The sequence below is a fragment of the Nothobranchius furzeri genome, chromosome 13, assembly GCF_043380555.1.
Source record: "Nothobranchius furzeri strain GRZ-AD chromosome 13, NfurGRZ-RIMD1, whole genome shotgun sequence".
Classification (NCBI taxonomy): domain Eukaryota; kingdom Metazoa; phylum Chordata; class Actinopteri; order Cyprinodontiformes; family Nothobranchiidae; genus Nothobranchius; species Nothobranchius furzeri.
The window spans coordinates 58812457-58834956 of record NC_091753.1 but is presented as its reverse complement, the minus strand read 5'-3'; the positions used below and the strand labels follow the sequence as shown (position 1 = coordinate 58834956).

At 48.2% G+C, this 22500-nt stretch overlaps 3 protein-coding genes across 14 annotated transcripts in view; 1 reads left to right on the top strand and 2 right to left on the bottom strand.

Annotated features, from left to right (window-relative positions):
* LOC107379825 (tyrosine-protein kinase receptor UFO) overlaps positions 1 to 3225 on the top strand; it is a 24754-nt gene extending 21529 nt beyond the window's left edge. For both annotated transcript variants that reach the window (XM_054742306.2, XM_054742304.2), the window contains exons 14-20: positions 1 to 2; positions 174 to 266; positions 773 to 894; positions 1306 to 1415; positions 1648 to 1807; positions 2174 to 2310; positions 2487 to 3225. The exon at positions 1 to 2 is cut by the window's left edge and continues 76 nt beyond it. In XM_054742306.2, the coding sequence (XP_054598281.1) occupies positions 1 to 2; positions 174 to 266; positions 773 to 894; positions 1306 to 1415; positions 1648 to 1807; positions 2174 to 2310; positions 2487 to 2946 (1084 nt within the window). In that variant the 3' untranslated portion in view covers positions 2947 to 3225. The remainder of the gene's footprint in view (positions 3 to 173; positions 267 to 772; positions 895 to 1305; positions 1416 to 1647; positions 1808 to 2173; positions 2311 to 2486) is intronic.
* A 2042-nt stretch (positions 3226 to 5267) lies between these two features.
* On the bottom strand, positions 5268 to 9255 carry LOC107379826 (galectin-4). The gene is made up of 10 exons (XM_015950756.3): positions 8989 to 9255; positions 8431 to 8519; positions 8019 to 8223; positions 7562 to 7675; positions 6422 to 6457; positions 6314 to 6340; positions 6195 to 6224; positions 5805 to 5893; positions 5567 to 5732; positions 5268 to 5499 (listed from the first exon to the last, which is right to left on the bottom strand). Exons 1-10 carry the CDS (start codon positions 9124 to 9126, stop codon positions 5356 to 5358), a joined length of 1038 nt encoding a protein of 345 aa, XP_015806242.1. The 5' UTR covers positions 9127 to 9255; the 3' UTR covers positions 5268 to 5355.
* Positions 9256 to 12810: 3555 nt separating this feature from the next.
* The window catches only part of ryr1b (ryanodine receptor 1b (skeletal)), a 116658-nt gene continuing 106968 nt past the window's right edge, over positions 12811 to 22500 (bottom strand). For 6 of the 11 annotated variants that reach the window (XM_054742297.2, XM_070543689.1, XM_070543690.1 and 3 more), the window contains 23 exons: positions 21390 to 21470; positions 21197 to 21285; positions 19547 to 19675; positions 19285 to 19389; positions 18353 to 18376; positions 18051 to 18080; positions 17854 to 17935; positions 16458 to 17767; positions 16274 to 16356; positions 15905 to 16079; positions 15518 to 15604; positions 15196 to 15450; positions 14987 to 15117; positions 14869 to 14911; positions 14662 to 14795; positions 14340 to 14400; positions 14120 to 14266; positions 13912 to 14046; positions 13691 to 13847; positions 13506 to 13570; positions 13328 to 13428; positions 13205 to 13256; positions 12811 to 13137 (listed from right to left, as the gene is read on the bottom strand). In XM_054742297.2, the coding sequence (XP_054598272.1) occupies positions 13042 to 13137; positions 13205 to 13256; positions 13328 to 13428; positions 13506 to 13570; positions 13691 to 13847; positions 13912 to 14046; positions 14120 to 14266; positions 14340 to 14400; positions 14662 to 14795; positions 14869 to 14911; positions 14987 to 15117; positions 15196 to 15450; positions 15518 to 15604; positions 15905 to 16079; positions 16274 to 16356; positions 16458 to 17767; positions 17854 to 17935; positions 18051 to 18080; positions 18353 to 18376; positions 19285 to 19389; positions 19547 to 19675; positions 21197 to 21285; positions 21390 to 21470 (3572 nt within the window). In that variant the 3' untranslated portion in view covers positions 12811 to 13041. The remainder of the gene's footprint in view (positions 13138 to 13204; positions 13257 to 13327; positions 13429 to 13505; positions 13571 to 13690; positions 13848 to 13911; positions 14047 to 14119; positions 14267 to 14339; positions 14401 to 14661; positions 14796 to 14868; positions 14912 to 14986; positions 15118 to 15195; positions 15451 to 15517; positions 15605 to 15904; positions 16080 to 16273; positions 16357 to 16457; positions 17768 to 17853; positions 17936 to 18050; positions 18081 to 18352; positions 18377 to 19284; positions 19390 to 19546; positions 19676 to 21196; positions 21286 to 21389; positions 21471 to 22500) is intronic. The other 5 variants (XM_054742303.2, XM_070543692.1, XM_015950766.3 and 2 more) reach the window with 1 other exon arrangement.

Genomic DNA, 22500 nt, shown 5'->3' with positions numbered 1-22500 from the left:
AAGTGAGTGAGACGTGCTCTGCAGCTTCCGCCGTTTTACTTTAACCAAAGTTCACGGCAAGAGGAAAAAATCTGCTCTTTAGATCAGAAAATAACGAAAATGTTTACGGGAGCAACGACCCTAAAAAAAACCTGAACAACACCTGACCGTCTCACCTGTTGTCACCTGTGCAGTTGCCATCTGTACTCGCTCAGAGATGGAAGACTTCCTGCGTGAAGCCGCCTGCATGAAGGAGTTCGACCATCCCAACGTCATGAGGCTCCTGGGTGAGTCAGAAAAGCGCCTCTGGTGCTGATGGGGGGTCGTTTTGTGTCCCGGCGCTCCTGTTTCAGGGGTAGAAGTTTGTTTGGGTGGGAGTCTTACTCATTAATATTCATGATGTGCAAACATGTGATTGGCTGGCAGCTCCTCGGAGCTCCTCTAGCATCCAGATCTCAGCGTCTGACGAGCGGTTCGCCGGTAAAACTCAGAAACTCTGAACTTCCTCGCCTGGATCAGCGTTTGACTTTAGCTCTTTTAAAACCTGATCTGACAAACAAACACAGGAAATGCTCCATCTTCTATGATATGATCCTCAAACTCCACTTATCCGGGAGGTCAGAGGTCAGCTCGATGGATAGATCGGGTTTCAGTCGTCAGGAACGTTCTTGATGATCAGATCCGATTATCCAGAGATTCCAAAGGAATGATTAAATGTAAAGGATCTGCTGCCCGGTCGGGGGCGTGTCTCTCACACACAGGTGTGTGCTGACTGAGCCGACGTGTTTTCCAGGTGTGTGTCTACAGACTGTGGAGAGTGAAGGGTACCCCTCACCTGTGGTCATCCTGCCCTACATGAAGCACGGAGATCTGCACAGCTACCTGCTGTACTCGCGGCTGGGAGACTGTCCTGTTGTGAGTTAGTCAGCAACACACACACACACACACACACACACTTTCATGTGTTCACACAAACGTCCCGTCAGCAGGACTTCATCAAGTTAGTCTCAGATCTTTTTGGCATCTCTGTCTGTCTGAAGCTTCCAAAACGCAACTTTCTTTGCTGTGTGAGCTCTAATGGACGGCGTCCAGCATCGCCGTGCGTCCCTGAAGAGTCCCGATGAGCAAAACAAAGTCCAATCAGAGCAAGACTCATGCAGAAAATATGAAAACATCAGCAGAGTAACTTCTAAAATCTGCCTCACATCAGTTTGTTCCCACGGGAAGAGGCCAGAACCTGTTCGGGCTCTAAAAGGGGATTTGGCGCCCCCTGCTGAGCAGAGCTGGAGCCACCGCCGTGATGACTAACCCTCCTCTGTCCTGCAGTACCTCCCGTCTCACATGCTGGTCAAGTTCATGACCGACATCGCCCGCGGCATGGAGTACCTCAGCAGCAAGAACTTCATTCACAGAGACCTGGCCGCGCGCAACTGCATGTAAGCCGTTTCCATGGTTTCACTTCCTGTTCATCTTCCTGTTGGCTCTCTCAGCTGCTGCTCAGCGGGTCCCAAACCGTCCTCCGGGGAAGCGAAACCGCTGTGATTCAGCAGGAGCTGAGAGAAGAGCCCATCAGAGCAGTGTAATCATCACTGTGTGTGTGTGTGTGTGTGTGTGTGTGTGTGTGTGTGTGTGTGTGTGTGTGTGTGTGTGTGTGTGTGTGTGTCCCAGGCTGAATGAGAACATGAACGTTTGTGTCGCTGACTTCGGCCTCTCTAAGAAGATCTACAACGGGGATTACTACCGACAGGGACGGATCTCCAAGATGCCCGTTAAATGGATCGCCATCGAGAGCCTCGCCGACCGCGTCTACACCACAAAGAGTGACGTGGTGAGTCCCGCCAGCAGAATCTTTACCTAAATAATAAAACACTGAGAGGCAAACGTAAGACATCGAAGCATGAATCTGGTGGTTGTGAGCTAGCCTGACCTTTAGGACCTCAGACAGAGCGACGAGGTCCCGTGAGGTCTCAGATTCTCTGAGTTAGCTCAACGCTGGATTATTTACCGACGTTCCTGTCTGCGTTCTTCCTGCACATCGTTCCTATAAAGCGTGAAGAGCTGACTCACACAGCCACAGACGGGGTCTCCGAACCCCAGATTCAGTTTTAAATGATCGTGTTTAAAGTGAAACTTTTAGATGTGATGGTTTTTATTCCGTAGTTGGAGGTTGAGTCTGTTTTCTGGTTTTCGTTAGTGGTCGTTTGGAGTCACCATGTGGGAGATCGCCACTCGAGGGCAGACGCCGTACCCCGGGGTGGAAAACAGCGAGATTTATGATTACCTGAGACAAGGGAACCGTCTGAAACAGCCTCCGGACTGTCTGGACTCTGTGTGAGTGTCCACTCCTCCCCGGATCACGTTTTGGATTTAAAACATCCTTAAATGATTTAAGTCACCTCCAGATTCCCGGATTATTTTCAGGTTTACGGCTAAAATCAAAACGATTCCTTCATGTTTGACCAGTTAGTTGGATAAACCGTGTCCGTTCTTCTCTTCCTGCTCTGCAGCTACGCGTTGATGTTCTCCTGCTGGCTGCTGAGTCCAAAGGACCGTCCGTCCTTTGAGACGCTGCGCTGCGAGCTGGAAAAGGCCCTGGATGATCTGCCAGATCCCCAGGACCCAGAGGAGATCCTCTACGTCAACATGGACGAGTCCCCTACGGAGCTGGGGGCTGTCGGTGGCCGTGACCCCATCGGAGGGTCGTCTCCTCTCTGCCTGAAAGCGCTGGACTCCGTGACCACGGTGGAGGTCCACCAGCCCAACCGCTATGTCCTCTGCCCACAACACGAGACCAACCGGACCCTGTGCGACTCCCTGGAGAGCCTGGACATGCCGGTGTCGTCCTCCACGGCCACGCTGCCTCTACGGCCGTCGCACCACAGCACGCCCAACCGCACCCCGCCTTCCACGCCCACCGCCGAGCTGCTGGAGGACCGGGATGGGACCACAAAAGTGCCCTGGCAGTAACGGCGCCATGGCGGGGCGTCCAGCAGCGCGGCATGTCCGACTGCAAGAAACATTCATTTGCACAAACTATTTACGAGAAAACAAACTCCTGTTTTTAAGACGAGCACATTTCCAGGTGAGTTTTAGGGTTCAGGCGGCAAAATCAGAGAATTTCAACAGCAACAGCGGAATATTCCTCTGCAGGGATTGACTAAACCCGTAGGGGAATCCAGCTCCGACACTGCCAGACCGAAGGACGGAAAACCCGTCTGCCTCTTTTTGTTTTGCTTTGATGGCAAAGAAACTTTTTAAAAGCACCCAAACGCCGGAGAATCTGGTGAATCCTAGCCTGGCAAGCCAGACTAAATAAATGTAATATTAGTCTGGCCACGCTCCACTGACGGCTCTCGGTTGTGGGGCGGGTTCTACCGTTGTCTTTCAAATGATCTCCACATTCCACTGGACAATGAATGTGACATACTCTTGTTTCACTCTGTTGCATCATCCCACCCACCAGGCATATAGAGTGCCCTGATTGGCCCACAAAGCGGATAAAGCTCTGTGATTTGTTCACTAAGCAGATAGAGCACTATGATTGGCCCACCATTATGGACCAATCCCAGCTCTTTATGTGTTTGAAACCCCTCTAGAGAGCTGTGATTGGCCAGCCAGAGTCCTGGTAGGAGCTGCGGAGGTTCCAACGGAGCGTGCCTAGACCAAACTTTGCAAAGCAAGAATTTGGTCTAGTTCACTCGGCTAGATGAATCCTGATTATAAAAGGAAAATCCCGGAACCCCGAGTCCAGAAAAGTGTTCCCACACACACACACACACACACACACACACACACACACACACACACACACACACACACACGCACGCATGCACACACACACTTGCGCACGCACACACACACACACACACACACACACACACGCACACACCCGCATGCACACACACACACGCACACATGCACGAACACACACGCATATGCACACACACACACGCACACACCCGCATGCACACACACACACGCACACATGCACGAACACACACGCATATGCACACGCGCACACATGCACACACACACACGCACGCACACACACACACGCACGCACACACATTCACACACTCACACGTGCACACACACACTCACGTGCGCACACACACACACATGCACACACACGCACGCACACACATTCACACACACTCACACGTGCACACACACACTCACGTGCGCACACACACACAGGCTCATGCGTGCACACACACACACGCACGCATGCACATACACACACACTCACACACACACACACACACCATATGGGGAGATGTGATTTGAGCCGCGGATAAAACACATTTACGTTTGTTTACTCGAACTCAGGAGCCCGTGACGTCCACCTGAAGGGTGCGATAAAGAGAGGGCGATGGAGAAAGCACAGTTATTTTAATGCTGGTCTGTAAAACTTTTGCACTAAAGTGTTTTTTGAGTGTAGATACTTGTTTTTGTACATTCTGCTGAAGCTCCACCTTTAATCCCCAGAGGAGACTTCATGACGTGGTTTCTTTCCTCCACTCGTGTTTGGGGACGTTTTAGAGCGTTGCGCTGGGAACAAAACCCAGTTCAGCATCCACTCCAGCACAACAGGGCACTTATGTTTTCATGTATAATTGTGTACATACATAAATAAATATTTACGGTACTCTTAGTTCACTCTGCAGATGTGGGAGGAGACTTAGCGCTGTGACCATCACAGGTACTTTAACGGTAGTTCACAGCTCAGATCTTTGGGTCTGTTTACGTGCAGAATCCCGCTAAACGGCGCTGAAACCGGTTTTTATGAAACAAAACAACTTCCTGTTTCTACTCAGATCTGCCTTTTGAATGCAGAAGCGACACCAGGTGCCTTCCAAGAGCCAGTATTTGACTAAAGTGCGTCTAGGCTGCGTCTCTCGTAGAGTTTTTATACATGTCGGGAACTTTTTGCTATGACGGCCTTTATTTTGTCACAGCCGTGCTTTTATAAAGTTGCTACAGTATTTTTCCAAAAGAAATAAAAAAAAAACCTGAAAGAAACATTTCTGTCTGAGGTTTAAACTTCTTCCACATCACCGTCAGGATTAGCTCTGGTTTCTGGGAGCCATGCGTCCAGCTGCGGGGACATGTCCCCGTGGACTACAGGTGGGAAAGCTCCGCCCCCACCTGTGACCAGGTGCGACCATCAGCCACTTCTAGCTTGAGTCGTCAATTTCCTGTCAGGGAGTCAGGTGTGGTTACCATGGTGACCTGACTGGTTTTTCCTCTTAAAGCAGAGAGTGAAGGCCCGAACGACACCAGGGGAGTTAACATTTATGCCTTTATTCATAATCACCAAACAGGACCCATGGTTCGGAACCCAGGGGGCGGGGCATCCTTCTGACCGGGGAGCCATCAGAAGTGAATGTAGGAGATCTGGACGTCGCCTTCTATCTCCAGCTTGTCGATGTCGTTGAAGGAAGTTCGGTGTGTGAAGTCAAACAAGTGCTGCCCGTTCACAAACACCTTGAACCCCTGGTTTCCGCAGCGAATCGACACCTGAGAGACAGAAGAGTCGGTCAGAGGAGAGAAACCAAGATGAGGGAGAGAACAGAAAGTTCCTCACATCAAAGTACTGGCCCTCCTGAAAGGGGTTGGTGCTGAGCTCTCGCTCCTCCGGGCCCCACTGCCCTCCGCTCCTGCTGTTCCTCACCACCACGCCCTCCTTCATCCGGGGGTTCATGTGGAAAGCTATGTCCTTGGTTCTGCTCACCACAAAGTTGATGCCCATCCTGCAACGGGAGCTGCTGTCAGGTCCGATCTGACGTTGGGATTCCAGGACGCCACGCTGACATCACACTCACCTGGTAGCTCCGTATGGAACCGCGCCTCGGATGACGACGGTCCGCTTAGGGAGCATCCCTCCTGGGATCATGGTGTGGTACGGAACAGACTAAAAAACACAGGAAACGCCAACATTTACTCCATCGTGACCTCATCGTGTGCAGCTGAATAATAATTATAATAAATGTTGTTATTATTAGTTTCTTAAACATATTAAACAACGTTTAGTGATAATAAAACACACACGTCCTCCTTTTGGGTCACTGCAGTTCATATTTACAGCCACAAGAGGGCAGAAAAGACAAAAACACCAATATCGTCCCATCACTTCCAGTAAAACACAGAAGAAGTCCTTCTGTTGGAAGCAAGCTGCACCTGTAAAACACCTGGACAGGTGAAGGAACACTTACAGGGTTGTAGACCGGCTGGCCGCCCATCCCCTGGAACCAGATTAAAAATCACGTCAAGGTTAACAGATATTAATAATTATGTGTGTAAAAACCAGTGAAGATGTTTGCTGTGGTTTTACTGGGAGATGTGATCCTGGGAATCCACCCTAGGTGGAAAAAACACGAGAAACACGTTCATTTGGGTACATTTCATGTTTGCAGTAAAACTGAATGCAGTGATTTTTTACCCCGGTGCCGTCTCCAGGGCCTCCTGGACGTCCACCCTGCAACGGAGGAGGTTTAGTGTGTTTAGTGTGATCATTACGTGTTTACCCAACTTCCCTCCTGGACATCCTCCCAGTCCACATCAAAGCATTAAAACGTGTTCAAAACAGGCACAAATAACCAGTTAAATAATGTTTGTTGTGAAGGTGAAAGGTCACGACCCCCCCCCCCCCCCAGCTCTGTTTTCAGAAACTCACCCCCGTTGCACCAGTGGAGATAAAACGTCACACAAAGTGTAAAAATAAACGTTTGTTTGTTGTGATTTAACAAAATAAATAAAAACAAGATGGAAAAATAGTTCGTTTCACAATAAAAGGAAACCTGCAGCTGTGTTGAGCTCCCTATAAAAGTAACGGTGAGGAGTTCATATTTACACGTTATTCATACAAGTTGCAAAGTTGCGGCTTCATTTTCAACATAAATCTAAATATTAATGATGTTAAATCATTAACAGTAAACCAGGGCAGACATCTTTAACTATAATAACTTTGTTGTCGTTTGTATTTATTTTGGTTAAGGGGAACAGATAACACAAGTTTTGCTGATTTCTGTTCTTTTTAATTTTTTATTTTTCCAACCCTTTTTTGTGTTTTGTTTTTAATTGTGAATAAATGAAAATAAACTTTAGAAAAAAAATCTAAATATTTTGAGTCAAATCCAAACATGCAGAATTAAACCTTGATAAAGTTCTTTCTGAATAATAAAAACAGACTCTCTGCCTGATTAAAGCTCACAAAACCTTACTCTGATGCCTCAGATAGAGAAATATGTCTTCATGCAACTTTATTTATTTAGTATTTTAAATATTAATAATTAGATGAGATTACAGATATTCAGGTTTTGATATTCTCACATGACTTAAAATGTTTATATCTTGATTCTAAATATGTAGATTAAACAGTTTTAAAACTAAATCCTTCGTATGTATGTGTGAATTTGCAAACAGCACCCCCTACAGGTGTCACACTGTCATCTTTGGTCATTTTTAAGGTTTATTTTTTACCTAAATCTGGAGTTTGTTAACAAACACGATAATTCCCTGTGAACTAATGACAGCAGTCAGTAGGAGAAGCTCTTCTGGGGTCAGACGATGAGGGACTCACTCCGATGACGTTAACAGTCTGGACTGAAACGTCTCCCGTAATCTGGATCGCACGGACGCGTTCCACAGAGATCCGATGTGGGAGCAGGAAGAATTCTTTCCCGTTGACTTTAAACTGTAACAGGAGGAGAAGCTGGTCATCTGATCAGTTCATCCTAACATCTGTGTGCATGGACGTAATTTTGGGGGGGAGACAGGGGGGACATGTCCCCCCCACTTTTTCCAAAGTCAAGTTTTGACCCCTGCACCTTTTACCATCCAAAAACAATATTACGCTATATTAAATTGACACTGGTTGAGCTCTAGGACCAAGAGGGAAAACAACCGTTTGTGTTGAAGCCAGTTTCCCATTAGAGCATACTGTAAAGATACCGACCCCCCCCCCCCGTGCCCCCCCCCCCCCCCCCCCCCCACTTCTAAAGTGAAAATTACATCCTTGTCTGTGTGGCTTTCCTGACCTGGTATCCCTGGGAGGAGATCGTGATGACCATCTCAAAGGCATTCCCCCTGGAGAACGGCATGCTGTGGGTCTTCTCCTCGGACCCCCAGGATCCATTCACACGGGAGTTGAAGACCACCTTGTCCCGGCCGTCAAACCGAGGGTTGAAGTGCAGAGCGATGTCGCTGGAGTCAGACGGTCCACAGAGAAGGTTGACGACGAACCTGGAGAACACAAACCAGGTGAGTCACCGAGTCCTGAAGTACCTGAGGATCAGTCTGCAAACGGGGAGCGGCCGATTCCTCAAAAACCAGCAAAGACCCACAGGTTCATGACCTGTGTGACCTCCAGGTTCACCAACAACCCTGCCCACGGTGGCAGGTCCGTTTGTTTTAGAGGCGATGAGAACGTGTGGATCAGCTGCAGCTGACCTGGTGACGTCTTCGGCAACGGACCCCTGGATGTAGATGGACGTCCCGTCCCTCAGGCCTCCGTGGATCGGACCCAGATAGGGAATGCTCTGGAGGTCACACAAAAGGACACGTTTATCTCTCACCAAGTTTAAAGTGTGGGAAAGTTTAAAAAGCAGAAGTAAAACAAAGGAGTTTTTTAATTTTTTACTTCTGAAATAAAAAACTTGAATAATTTTAAAGTTGCTGACGGACAATAAAAAGCATCAAGGCTGCCCGGCCTTATTCGGTTTAATCTCTAATCTAGATTAAAATCATGATCATGCAGATGTTCTAGTTTCATTTTTCAGAACTGTGAAGAAAAACCTAATAATTAGGTTCAGGAATGATTTTAAATACATAAAACTTGTTAGTTTTTTGTGTATTTCCTTTTTTGGCTCAGTGTTTCATAAAATGAACGACTGTGATGATTTTATATCCACCGACCATCATGAGCGTTAATCATCGTCCCGTTGGCGATGACATCGATGCCACCTCCTCCATCCTACCTGCACCTGTCCAGCAGCAGCGGATACTTACGGGGCAGTAGACCGGCTGGTAGCCTGCAGGAGCCACGAAGGTCATGACGGCAGAGAGAGAGAGAGGTGGGCGATCACACAGGAAACATGCTTTTATACTGGCGGGATGAAGGAAGGGTGGAGAAGAACAAGCAAACATGAAACTGTTGACTTTAGAGAAACAAGAAGCTAATTAACCTTTGGTCCTGAGGGTGAGCGGCGCTCCCACAAAAGAGGGAGTGTGTGTGCAACAATTCATCCTTTCACCCAAAAATGTCATTCGTTAGCTAAAGGAGCAAAACTGTCAAGTAAAACAAAATGTTCTGATGCTCTTCATCCACCAGAGACGCTGGAGCCCAACTCTGATTCGGCTCCTAACGTCCATCTGAAGCTGTAAGAAGCACAGCTGGATGAGGTTTCTGGTCCTTTTGGGAGATGAAATCATGAAAATGGAATTTTCCACCTGAGACCCGACCCGAGACCCGACCCGAGACCCGGTGGCTCCGCTCCCTGCATCCATCACCCCAGAGAACAGCCATGTTCTGCAAACATGACTCACTGAGGCTGATCGGGTTAATGTTTGGCAGGGTGAGGCGGCTCCACGGGCGAGGATCCTGAAAGCTTCACTCGTTTACAATTTTAATGTTTGATGAAGATTAGAGTTCAGCCAAAAGCCACAAAGAAAACTTGGTTTTAATGTAAAGCACAGAAGTTTTATCCTGAATTATGACGTTTGCAGCTTTGCACAAATAAATTATTTATGCAGCAGAAATCGTTTCTTCTCCTGACGACTCCGAGCGCAGCGTCACCAAATAAAGAGACTGCAGATAGAAACGTGCCGCTGCGTTGGGAACTCTAGAGGTACGATGCAGGGAAAACGTTGTAATGATAGATGTTAATTACATGTAATTGGGACCATAAGACATTAAAGATCCATATCTAGTATGAATCCCATCTCATGGACACTGGGTTACTTAAATCAGAAGATTGGATCTTTTTATTGCAGGGATTTTAAATAACACTTTGTATTAACTGAGAGACAAGAGAAGAGAGACTTTCAAACGTTTAAGGAAATTTATTACTAAGTAATATTTAAACAATTTAACAAGACTAACTCTCTAATGATGGATGTTCTGTTGGAATGAAGTGTGAGGTGAAGGATGTTAAATTCAGAACCCTCGCATCCAGAGAACCAAAGTCTGAGTGGGAGATGATGTTTTGCTCCTAACTGATCAGAGTTTGAGACCCGTGGTCATAAACACATGAGACGCCATTCTGTCGCATCCACATACCCTCAATGAGAGCTCCTTACAGATTCGGATGCCAGGTCCACGACCGTCCTCTGGTACTGGAGCCGATGAAACAGCGTCACAGCACGACAAACCAGTCCTTGGATAGTCTCCAGGTAAAAAGCGACAGGTGGTTCACAGCGTCAAAAAGAGACCCTCCTTGGGTCAGCGAGTTCAGCTTTTATTCTGAAAGGAACCGTTGTTGGTTGGTAACAACAGATTTTTACCAGCTTGATGGTTCTCAGCTTGAAAAGACAAGTACAGATGGCCTGTCTGTACTTCACTTAACATGCGGTGAACTTGAGAACTGAACTTAAGATGGCGTTGGAACCGTTTTATTAATCTGGATGTTTTCGATTCTGGACGAATCAAAGCTGACAGATTTATAAACACCACAGAGACTCGCCACGCTTCAGACTAGGAAGGTTCTGATTGGGTCAGCACAGCAATGTGTCATGTGATTGTTTACTTTAGTGTATCAGCGTGTCTAGTGACTAGAATAAGTCATATTCCTTATTAAAACATATTAATCATAATATTGTGATTTCACAGATCGGTCACATGGTTATTATTGACCAGCAGTTGTTTTGATTAGCTTTATTGAAAATAGAGTTCTTTGATTTTGATAAAAGAAAAGAGTCTTCATCTTCTGTCTTCATTGCTGGAAAGTAAACAGTTTAGAAGCGAATGCATGACCTCGAGGCTGTTTCATGCACTCTGGCGCTGTGTCAGAGGGAGCTGTGGTTAGAGGATAAATAACCCTGAGGAATAGCTCCTTCATCACGTTACAGCGTCCTCGTAAACAATGGTGAAACAGGTGAGTAAGCCCCGCCCCCTTTTGATGAAGCATCATTTGGAGTTTCAACAGGTCACAGGAAGTTGGATTTCACCTGACTGAACAGATGTCTGCAGCTCTCTAAAGGTTTTTTTATTCAGTTAATTCAGATGATTTCTGGACGTTTGTCTGCATGATGATGTCACACAGTGACCTTTGACCCTTAGAAGAAACCCTTTTCTAATTTCCGCAGCTTTTGCAGACACAGACATCGTGTTGGTCTTCCTGAGACACGGGTGTGTGGTTACCATGGTGACCAAAATGACCACAAGTGGTTACTACTACCAAGTCACTCGTGGTTACCCCAGTTATCTTACTGAGTGACTGCTGGTTACCACGGTAACACTGATTAGCCACTGGCTGCAGCTTAAACATTAAAAAAACCTTTTTTTATTTCTGTTTTTTTTCAGGTGAGATTTTTAAGAAGTTGATATAAAAATCTTCGGTTTTGTTCTGCCACTAAACTCGTCTTCGTTCCAAACATCCGAACTTCAAGAACTTCAAACACACCGAAACTCGGATTTAAAAAGAAAAGACAAAGTCCCAGTTGTCCTTAAAATAATCTGTTTATTCTGTCGGAGGACACTCAGGCAAACAGGAGTAACGTCTGTGGACGTCTCTAACCCTAACCGCTCCGCCTCCGCCATGTTTAACACCAGACGGCGTTCAGAAAGAGGCACGATGAGAAGGAAACACACACGGCTTCAGTTGGAGGAAAGGAAAAGTGAAACGCTAACGAAGCTAAAGTAAGAGCGGACGCTCTCTTCTGGCTGCAGGCTGGAGCTTTCCTCCAGTTTAAGACCACTTCTCTCCACAATCACAGGCTTCACAAGCAGGAAGTGGCGTGTTCCCGTCCGAAAACGCCGCAGAGCTGATCTGAAAACCTCTGAGCTCTAAAGAAAACATAAATATACGCATTTAAGATCAAACAAACGTCTTCATCTGTGACGGAGCCTCGGTCACACAGACGCCAGCTAGCATCAGACACATTCACCACTTCATTTAAAGCACCGCAGTCTCTTAAAAACAGACCAGAGCTGCATAAACAACAATACACAACTCCATCAGCGTGTGTGTGTCGCCGTTTCAACACACACACACACACACACACACCCTGGGATGCAACGTAAGACTGTAAGTGTCCCTTCAGCTTGGTTTGCTCGGCTGGTTCAAAGCAAAACTCTAACTCTGACATTCGTCAGGATGTCCGTCTGTTTCTGCAGAGCGGCTCCCTCTGAGGAAAAACCAAACAGCTGATCCATCGTCTCCTTCACGACACAAACCTAAAATACAAGATGGCTGCCGCCACCGACAGACGGCGCCGTCACGGAGGAATGGGCCGACGGACACCAAAAAACACACATTTAACGTGTGTGAGGTCTTCGTGTTTCATCAGGACTTTACTCTACAGACGAGTTCTGAGTTCGCCACCGACTCCGTCAGGAAAACGGTGTTCGGCGTCTCAAAGGTCACTTCCTGGACTTTAAACAAACAAACAAACAAACAAAAAGGTTACTGAAAAATAAAAGTCTTAAAAGAAGCATTGACGTTTCTACGGTAACGGAAAAAGCAGTGAGGTTGCAACGTCGTTGCTACGGTAACAGGTGGGGCGTTGCCATGGTGACGTTGCTATAGGCACTAGTAGCGTTGACGGCAGCAGCGAATCAAGGCAAACCTCATTCAGACGGGAAAAAGGCCGAGGGGCCAACGCAGGATCTAACGGCTCTGGCGGGATTTCTTTCACCTCTCTGGGATTAAAAATCTGCTTTTCCTGAATGTCGTTCTGCTGCAGGCGGGAAAGCTGCAGTTGGAGCGTGCGTAGCTTTTGACGGACCAGAGGAGCGCGCCGACACATTAAAAACGAAGACACAGACGTGCTAAACCCCTCTCTGGATGTGGAATCGCTCCCTCCTCCTCCCTCTCCTCGGACGTACGCCGGCGGCGGCGGACTCTAGCCGAGCTGGTCCTCGTACTGCTTCCGGAAGCAGTCGCCGGCGGGGAAGAAGTCCCAGCAGCGCTCCTGGTACAACTTCCACACGTAGGACTCCTGAAAAGAGAGGAAGGTGAGAGGAAGACAACGGCAGACGACGTGAAGCGGCCGTCGAATCACCGACCTGCCCCGTGTGCTCAGTTTCGTCTTTGTTGATGAGATACATCAGGAAGAACCTGGAAGACACACACAAACGTAGGAGCACGCCTCTGCGTTCCACGTGCAGACGTCCTGAAAGGCGACTCACATGTAGTTGGCGAGGTTATGCTCCTCTAAGGTGTGCGTCTCGAAGCCGTGCGGCGTCGTATCGAAGTAGTCACTTCCTATTCCACAGATGAAGCACTTGGTCTGAGAGGAGAGGAGCGGACTCGTTAAAACGCACGTTCGGCCAACGAAGACTCGCGCGGACCTCCTGCTCTTCTTACCTCCATGTCCTCTCTGACCTGCTCCTGCTGGTCTCTCAGCTCTCCAAAAGCATCGATGATCAGACCTGACACACAGGAGAGCTACTAGGAAACCGCGTCTGCAAAACCGACTGCATTCACGCCAAAAGGTGCGGCGGCGGCGGCCATCTTGATGCCGGGTTAAAGTTTCTGCGGCGTCGACTCACCCTGGATGATGGCCAGCAGGATGACGATGACGAAGAAGAAGAAGGTGATGTCGAAGACAACTCGGTACAGCTCGTAGTCGTCGCCCGCCGGGTCCTCGATCTCGTCTCCGATGCCGCCACCGGCGCGCACGCCGACGTACATGTGGAACAGGTAGCACTAGGAGGAGAACAGGGTCAGCCCGGAGGTCGGGTTTTAAACACACGAGCTGTCCTCCACTCACAGTCATCATGTCGTCACACTTCATGTCCGGCTCGTCCTCATCCTCGCTCTTGTTGTAGAACTTTCTGAAGAAGTTGAAGGCCACCACGGTGTACAGGTACACCACCACGGCCAGCAGCCCCACCGTCATCACCAGCTGCACAGAACAGACGCGAACCGGGTCACTTCGGGGTTCTGATGCACAAACCCGTCGCTAGCACAAGCCTCACCTGTTTGCCGTTGTGGGTAACGGAGGACAGGATGGTGCGCAGCGTTTTGACGCCCATGGCGATGTCCAGAAGGTGGCAGGCAAAGAAAAAGTTGTTGTAGTGTCCGAGCAACGACATCAGCATGTACCAGACCAGGTAGAGGAAGGTCTAAGAGGTCAGAGGGCAGCGTGTGAGCAACAACAACAGAACCCAACAGAACACAAGCCGCTGCTCCACTCACGTTGTCGGTGAAGACCACACCAAACTTCCAGATCTGATATTTCACGTCGATGGACGTAATCCTGCAAGGAGAGGAGGAGCGTGCTGTTAGTGGAGCTGCAAACGCGACAGGTGTGTGAGATTACGCCGCGTGGGCTTCGTTTCGCCCACCCGACACCACGCACAGAACCCGGTCTGCTAGCAGCCACAGTAAAGATGGCCGCCGAGCCTCGTCCACGCTAACATCCACAGCAGCGGTTTCACGCGCTCAAACACAAACAGCACCCAGATCTACGGCGCTCAGCAGCAGACGTGTGAGTGTGAGACGGAGGCTGACGGGGTACCAGCTGAACATGGAGGTGTCCGGTTCAGGCTTCTTCTCGTGCGTCATGGCGCTGACGTCCAGAGATGCCAGATCCATCCCGAGCAGCTCGGCGATCCTCTCTCGACCGTAGATGTCACCGTATTTATCCAGAACCTGGAGATCCGACGCAGACGTGGCTTTAACACACGTTCTGGTGATAAACACGCGTTTCACGTGAAAGACTCACCTTCCGCTTCACAAACTTGTCCCAGTAGTTGTTGGGGAACGTCCTGAAAGCAGATTGTGGGTAAGTATGACGGCGAGGTTAGACGACGAGGCGGACGGTGGAAGGCTGAGGTTCTTACGGAGTGTTGAGGACCAGCCGGTCCCACTGGCCCTTGATGTCGTCGTCTTCAGGCTGCTCCGTGACGTAAAGACCATCAAACTCCAGCTTTCTGGCCAGCTCCTTCTCTCGTTTGAAGATAACCAGCGGGACCTGAGGAGGACGGGAGAGATGAAGCACGTGAAGAAAGAAAGCGGTGGATGTCCTGGAAGCCGCGAGGAGGAAACGCACCTTCAGGCAGTTGTAGCCGATGATGCAGAGGAAGGAGATGATGGTGTGGACGATCCCGAAGAACGCCATGGCCGGCTCCATGTAGCCGGTGCTCTCTTCCAAAAAGTAGTACAGCGGACCTTCTTCGTCATCGTCTTCCCCGCCCTCCTCTAATCCAGACCCGTCCTCGTCAGCGCCAGAACCTTCGAAGAGGCCAGAACCCTCAAACAGACCAGAGCCCTCAAACTCCTCCTCGCCCGGTGGGGTGTCAGACACCTGCAAAGGTACAACAGGAAGTGGTTAGTTGCTCGGGTGCGGTCAGACTGGATCAAAGAGCTCACACCTTGTAGAAGAGCAGGATGAAGTTCAGAGCGAAGGCGATGAACAGAGCCAGGAAGCGGAGGTTGTAGAAGTTACGGGAGAGGTAGTTCTGTGTGAGAAGAACAAACACGTCACTTCCTGTTGGCCGAGAGGTCGCTCCCCACCTGCAGCCGAGCATCCTTCATGTACACCCAAACATGGAGGCGAGTAGGCAGAACCGAGCTGAAGGTCACGAAACAACGGCCCACGCTGAGAAACGTTAAAGCTGCTGCTGGTGGCTCATTAGGGTCACCATGGTAGCCACAAACCCACGTGGCTCAGCCATGTGGAGGTGATGTTTTACGGTGGAATCTACCCGAGTTGTAGAGCTCCAAAGGGGGCGGAGCTACAGCTGGGAGATGATGCTCACCATGAACTTGACCCTCTGGACCTCCAGCTCGTTCCACAGCTCGAAGCCTTCCTCCGCAGGTTTCTTGTCCCGCTTCGTCTTCGTCTTCACGGTCTTCTCCTCCGCCAGCTCCGGCTCTTCCTCCTTCACTTCAGGTTCTGGTTCCGCTTTCTCCGTCTTCTCTCCATTCTCAGTGCTACACACACACACACACACACACACACACACACACACACACACACACACACACACACACACACACACACACACACACACACACACACACACACACACACACACACACACACACAGGGTTTCCCTTTCAGCAGCTACAAACACAAAAGGATGCCAGCAGCAGCAGCAGCAGCAGCAGCAGCAGCGGCAGCTCACTCTGCCTTCTCCGTCTCCTGGGGGACCTCCTCCACAGGCTCCGCCTTCTCCTCCTCCCCCGCTCCCTCTGCTCCTCCAGCCAGCTGCAGACGGACGGTTGCAGGTCAGTAAGACACTAATTCTGCCCATCGCGCTGATTCAACGAGGAGCTGAGCTCAGACTGATGACGGATAAATAAACTCACCAGCTTCCTCTTCAGCAGCGGCGTTCCCTCTGGAGTTGGAGGCTCTTCTGTTGTCGTTTCTCCAAAGTCTCCGAGTCCTCCGGGCTTATCGAATCCAGGCAGACGTCCACCTTCTCCTTCTTCTCCGGCCTCCTCCTCTTCTTCTCCACCCACGGTATCTAGGAGGTCTGCCCCTCCGTCCATCTCCTGGACCTCTCTGGCTCCCGGTTCAGGTGGAGCATCTCCGTGAACTTCATCTTGAGTCGGATCCGGCATGCTGGCTAAGATCTCCGTGACGGTCATCTTCTTGGCGCCCTCCACCAGGCCTCCACCAAACAGGACCTTCCATATGAGCGTGAAGAAGCCTTTGCAGATGCTGTAGACGAATATGAGGATTCCCATCAGGAGGGTGTAGACGAAGGTCACCAGGCCGACCACCATCTCCTTCACAGTCATCTTTCGGAGTTTGCGGTATCGGCGTCGGAGGTTCCGGAAGGTGAACATGCTGAAAAAGTTCACCACGCTCTTCAGGAAATCTGCAAAGGCGGATGTGGACTCAGGAACTTCGGCCTCTCCGTTGCCTTCCTCGCCGTCAGCAGGCTCCGCTTCGTCTCCGCCACCCTCTTCCTCCTCTTCGTCATCCTCCTCCTCCTCCCCATCTCCCTCGGGCTCGGAGATGGAAGCTGCGATGTTCATTTCAAAGATGGTGTCCTCGCAGAAGTTCACGAACATCTCCATCTTCTCGCTCTCGCCGCCCTCGTTGACCACGTCGAAGATGAACTGTCGCTTGGACTCTCGGACCTGAGGCATCTCCCACTGGTTCCTGTTGGCCTCGCTGATCTCGAAGTAGATGCGTTCGATCTTCCTGCTGGCGCCCATGATCTCGATGCGCCCGAGGAACGGCCGGAAGTAGTTCAGCACGCTCTCGGCCTGCTCCAGGAAGTTCTTCAGGCGGGTGTCGTGGGGAACGTGCTCAGACAGGTTTGTGAGCAGAACCGCGATGTTGAACCCGATGTCCTTCGCTGGCTCCTGGAAACGATCGGCAAATTCCTCAAAGTTGATCATTTCGTTCTCGTCGGCCTCGGAGCAGGAGAGGAGGAACTGGATTTCTGAAGGCGAGTACTGCTTCTGGCTGTCCATGGCCTTGGAGAAGTCCTTCTTTGAGATGAGCCCGCGTGGATCTGTCACATAGTCCCGGAAGGCGTCAGACGCCACGATGTCTTTGAGCTTCAGGAACATGTCGAAGAACTTGAGGATCATCTCCACGTTGCTGGAGGACTCCACCAGCATGTCCACCATCTGCCTGGCGATGGTGCCGTTAACCACGTTGCCTGAAAGCAGCAGGAGAAACGGGAACGTTTCACAACCACCCTCCCGCTGGGATAAGGAGAAGTCCAGCGCCGTGGTGGGACCTTACCTTCCAGCAGAGACAGGAGCATCACAACCATGTCCTTCTGGAGGTCCAGCAGTTCCTTCAACAGTCCAATCTGACTGGAATCCTGCAGGAGCATCAAGTGAAAGCCGTTTGTTCGCATTTCACGGACACGAGTTTGATTTTCAGTTAGATCTGAAGATGCAGGAACTTCCTCTGAAGTACGAGAGAGGAGACGCTACCTCAGCGTGAGTTCTACTCCAGAAACGATCCTGGGTTTGCGTTTAGACATGGAGAAGATTTCAGTTTACTTCCACAGAAACAAAACCAGCACGACCGGAAGGAGAAAGGCACGTAAACGGATGGAAAGCAGAGGCTTTTCCAGGCAAGGGATTTCTCAGACGCAGATCCCGTTTCAGATCCACAGCAGAGAAATCCCAGCGTCACAAAAACAGCCATGAAATGAGCAGCGGCAAGACGGGAACGCTTTCAATGGGAAAACGTTGGGAAAACAATGAGAGGGCAGGACAACACCGAGTCTTACTCCGTCTCTTTGTCCAGGATGCATCTGACGGGATAAACAGGCAAACATCAACGTCCGAACCCGTTTACGGTCCAGACTTCAACGCTTACTCATCTACGGCATTCAAGTTTTAAACTCAGGCTTCGGTTTCCAGTCAACAATCCGTTTGTTCGTCTACGGCAACATATTAGGGTCAAAATAAAGACTACTTTATTTTACTGTTAAAATGTTGAGGAAAAAAGTAGATTTTTTTCATTCAAAATAAACATAAAATTAAAGAAACTTCATTTGATCAAAATATTATTAAAATGTTTCAAAAAGAAAAATCAGAAATAATTAGAAAATGTCCAAAACTTTCAGCCAGAAAAAGGATGAATTTTTTTTAATGTTAGAAAACTAAAACAATATTTTATCACACATAACATTTAATAAAAATGAGGAAAATATTGTTTCCATCACACGGTCAGGCCTTTTGAAACGATGAGAAAAACATTTAAAATATTTTTCCACAATAAAGAGAAAATATTTCTATGCTTTTGCTTAAATTAAATGTTAATTAAAACAGAAATTTTGGAACATAAATTCTAAAAATTATTCTAAAAACAAGAAAAACAGTAAAAAAAAAAGGTTCAAATCCTTTAAAAAGAAAGAAAATAACATTAATTTATTTCAGTTCATACTATCTTTTAGGGAAAAGGTTCAAATGTTTGTTATTGATATTTTAAAGAAAATAAATAAATGTGCATCTATGTTAAACGGTATGTCCAAATATGTTAGAACAGAAGAGCGAGCCCAGCAAAGGCCGATGGCCCGTAGCGAGGACGTGAAATACGGAGACTGTACTTCACAAATACTTTCTTTTATAATAATAAATACCAGTAAATATTATGGGTGCTGTACTTTTTAGTGTACTAAACATAAATAATAAACAGGTGTATCAGCTGTGGTCTCACCTGAGCAAGTTTCATCATCATGTGAGCAAAAACGTGCAGGAAGCCAACGATAGCATCCCACAACCTGCTGTGGGCCAGAGACTGCTGGTTCCCCGTACACGGACCCTGAAAGACAGAAACTCCACAGGTCTCATCGTCCTAGTGGACAAACGTCCTCCTGGGCCAGCAGGAGAAGAAGTCAAAGGATGGAGTTCCTCCAGGAGCGCTCCCGGGAACCTCACCGATGTTTTTTATTTCCTTCTTTCATGCTGTAATTTCTCACCTGGATGTACTCAGTCAGGCTGTTGAAGACCTGCTTGGCGACGGTCATCGCTTTGGAGAAGTTCCTCTTGCCGGGCTCGTCGATGATGTCTTTCCCTGAGTAGTACCAGTAAAAGTCACTGATGGACTCCTGCAGATGGGGGATAAGAGGTAAACAGGTCATGTTTTATATTCTCTAACTGAATCTAATCAATCTGAATCTAAAAGTTCGTACGGATTATATTTTGTTTCCACTGAAAACATTTTAGCTAAACTTACGTTTGAGTGTCAAAATGTTCTGATTGGCTGTTTTTGCACATTGGAAGCAAAATAATTAAATTAGTATTTTTGATTTTTACGTTACAAAAGAAGGCAGCCAGACTGGGGAGACTGGTTTTAGAGTCGTCTTTAACCCACTGGTTAATCAGACAGAACTGGGACAGACTGGTCTGACACCATCAGGCCACTGGGTGGCGCCGTTCTGCCAGATCGACTCCACTCCAGAGCCATGAAAGTGTTCAGGTTTAACTTATCATGCGGGCAAAAAACTGTTTTTTTCTCCAATTTATCTCTAGAAATGATGAAGAAGATTCAGTTTCAGGGGTTCTGATGGTGGAAAACAGTTCTGGTCGAACCAAAACCACCAAAACGCTCCTTTCATCTTAAACAGAGCAAACAAGTTTTAGTCTGTTAAACTTTAAAGAATTTTTTTTATCCATTTCTGGAAAAATTTAGAAAATTAGGAGAAACACCTTCGCTGAGCTTGTCCTTCAGTCCCACGCAGAAGGAAACTGAATGTCAGCTCATACATACCTCAGTTAAGGTGCATATGTGTGTATGTGTGTGTACGTGTGTGTGTATGTGCATGCGCACATGTGTGTGTGTGCGCGCGCGCGTGTGTGTGTGTACGTGTGTGTGTATGTGCATGCGCGTGTGTGTGTGTACGTGTGTGTGTATGTGCATGCGCACATGTGTGTGTGCGCGCGCGTGTGTGTGTGTACGTGTGTGTGTGTGTGTGTGCATGCACGTGCGTGCGCGTGTGTATGTGTGTGTGTATGTGTGCGTGTGTGTACGTGTGCATGTGCGTGTGTGCGTGCACGTGTGTGTGTGTGTGTGCATGTGTGTACGTGTGTGTGTGTGTGCATGTGTGTACGTGTGTGTGTGTGTGTGCATGCGCATGTGTGTGTGCATGCGCGTGTGTGCGCATGTGTGTGTGCGTGTGTGTGTGTGTGTGTCTGCATGCGCGTGTGTGCGCGCATGTGTGTGTGTGTGTGCGTGCGCACGTGTGCGCATGTGTGTGTGCATGCGCGTGTGCGCGCGCATGTGTGTGTGTGTGTGTCTGCATGCGCGTGTGTGCGCGCATGTGTGTGTATGTGTGCGTGCGCACGTGTGTGTGTGTGTGAGCGCATGTGTGTGTATGTGCGTGTGTGTGCGCGTGTGTGTGTGTATGTGTACGTGTATGTGTGTGTGCGCGTGTGTGTGTGTATGTGTACGTGTGTGTGTGTGTGTGTGTGTGTGTGTATGTGTACGTGTACGTGTGTGTGTGTGTATGTGTACGTGTATGTGTGTGTGCGCGTGTGTGTGTGTATGTGTACGTGTACGTGTGTGTGTGTGTGTGTATGTGTACGTGTATGTGTGTGTGTGTGTGTGTGTGTGTGTGCATGAGAGGGACCTGCAGTCGTAGCAGGTAGTCCACCGTGCAGATGATGATGTTGATGATGGTGGTGCAGCCCGTCTGAGTTCTCAGGTAGTTCTGAAAATCTAAGAACAGAACAGGAACCAGGATGATTAACAGAGGCCAGAGCTACCGAGCCGCCGCTGCAGGACCTGAACGAGAGCGACGGATCTGGTCTGCAGGAGCTCACCGTTGTTGTGACCTTCACAGAGAAGCTGCAGGAAGCGGAAGAGGTCACACGTGAACTCGTCGTCCGCCATCACTTTCTCATCTGAGCAGAGAAACAAAAGAAGGAGCCTGAATGGTTCTGCCGAGCGGGTTCTGGGAGGAGGAGCAGCGTTATTCTGTTAGAATAAACCAAACAGGAACAAAGCTTCTGGAAAACGGTTAAAGGATTAAAGGGGAAAGAGTTTTGACCTTAGAGACGACACATAAAAATAAACATCGACCCAGAAACAAAGTTCATCCTTCAGTGGATTTTTTATTCCAGCAGCTTAAATTCTGATGAAGAAACGAACATTTTTATCTGATCCTCACCAAACAAACAGGAAATACCCTCACATCCGCTACAAACAACAACAACACAAACTTGGGTCCTCTTCTAAAGGCAGAATTAAACTTAATCAATGTTGAATCCAGAATGTTTGGAGACAGGTGCCCAGTGGGGATGTTTAGGAAGAAACCAACACGTTTGTCAGCTGGAGGTCTCCACTGACAGAAAACATCTGTGCACCGACCCTCAGATAAACAACAACAACACAAACAAACACGTCACAGTGACATGAAACCAGGAGAACATGTGTACGACACAGACACAGATAAACGTAGGACAGCACATCAGGCCCACTCGGGAAAAACAGAGATCCAAAACTAGCTTCTATTAGCCCTTCAAAATAAAAGTCTCTAACTAAATACTCACAAATGTATAAAACTGTTCATTAATAATATTCTTATTATTATGCTGCAGATGATGAAAGTTACAGTTTATGATTTGGATGAATATTGTTTATCTATAACAGGCATTATGGGTATTGTAGGCAAATCCTGCATTTCTCTAAATATTTAAACTTTTCTTCCTAACAAAACATTTAGATTTCAGTAGTGAAGTAAAGTTTTGGGTCATTTCTAAACTTTATTCTTGACATTTTGAATTTGTTTGTGAAAACTAGGACTTTTAAACCTTTAATGTTGACTTTGATCTCAAAACTGAAGAAAAATCTTCCTTCTCTGCTTTCAGTGGCGTGTCCCTGATAACTCGTCCCGTCAACACAAATAATAAACAACAGAGAAACAAACAACTC

What these genes read in the sequence shown, in the direction of transcription:
- LOC107379826 (XM_015950756.3), bottom strand. Translation starts at nt 9,126, where the DNA reads ATGTTTGCTTGTTCTTCTCCACCCTTCCTTCATCCCGCCAGTATAAAA. An exon ending in AGACTGTTAACGTCATCGGA is followed by an intron (nt 6,458 to 7,561) that starts GTGAGTCCCTCA and finishes CCTCCGTTGCAG; the next exon opens with GGTGGACGTCCAGGAGGCCC. An exon ending in GCCCTGGAGACGGCACCGGG is followed by an intron (nt 6,341 to 6,421) that starts GTAAAAAATCAC and finishes TTTTCCACCTAG; the next exon opens with GGTGGATTCCCAGGATCACA.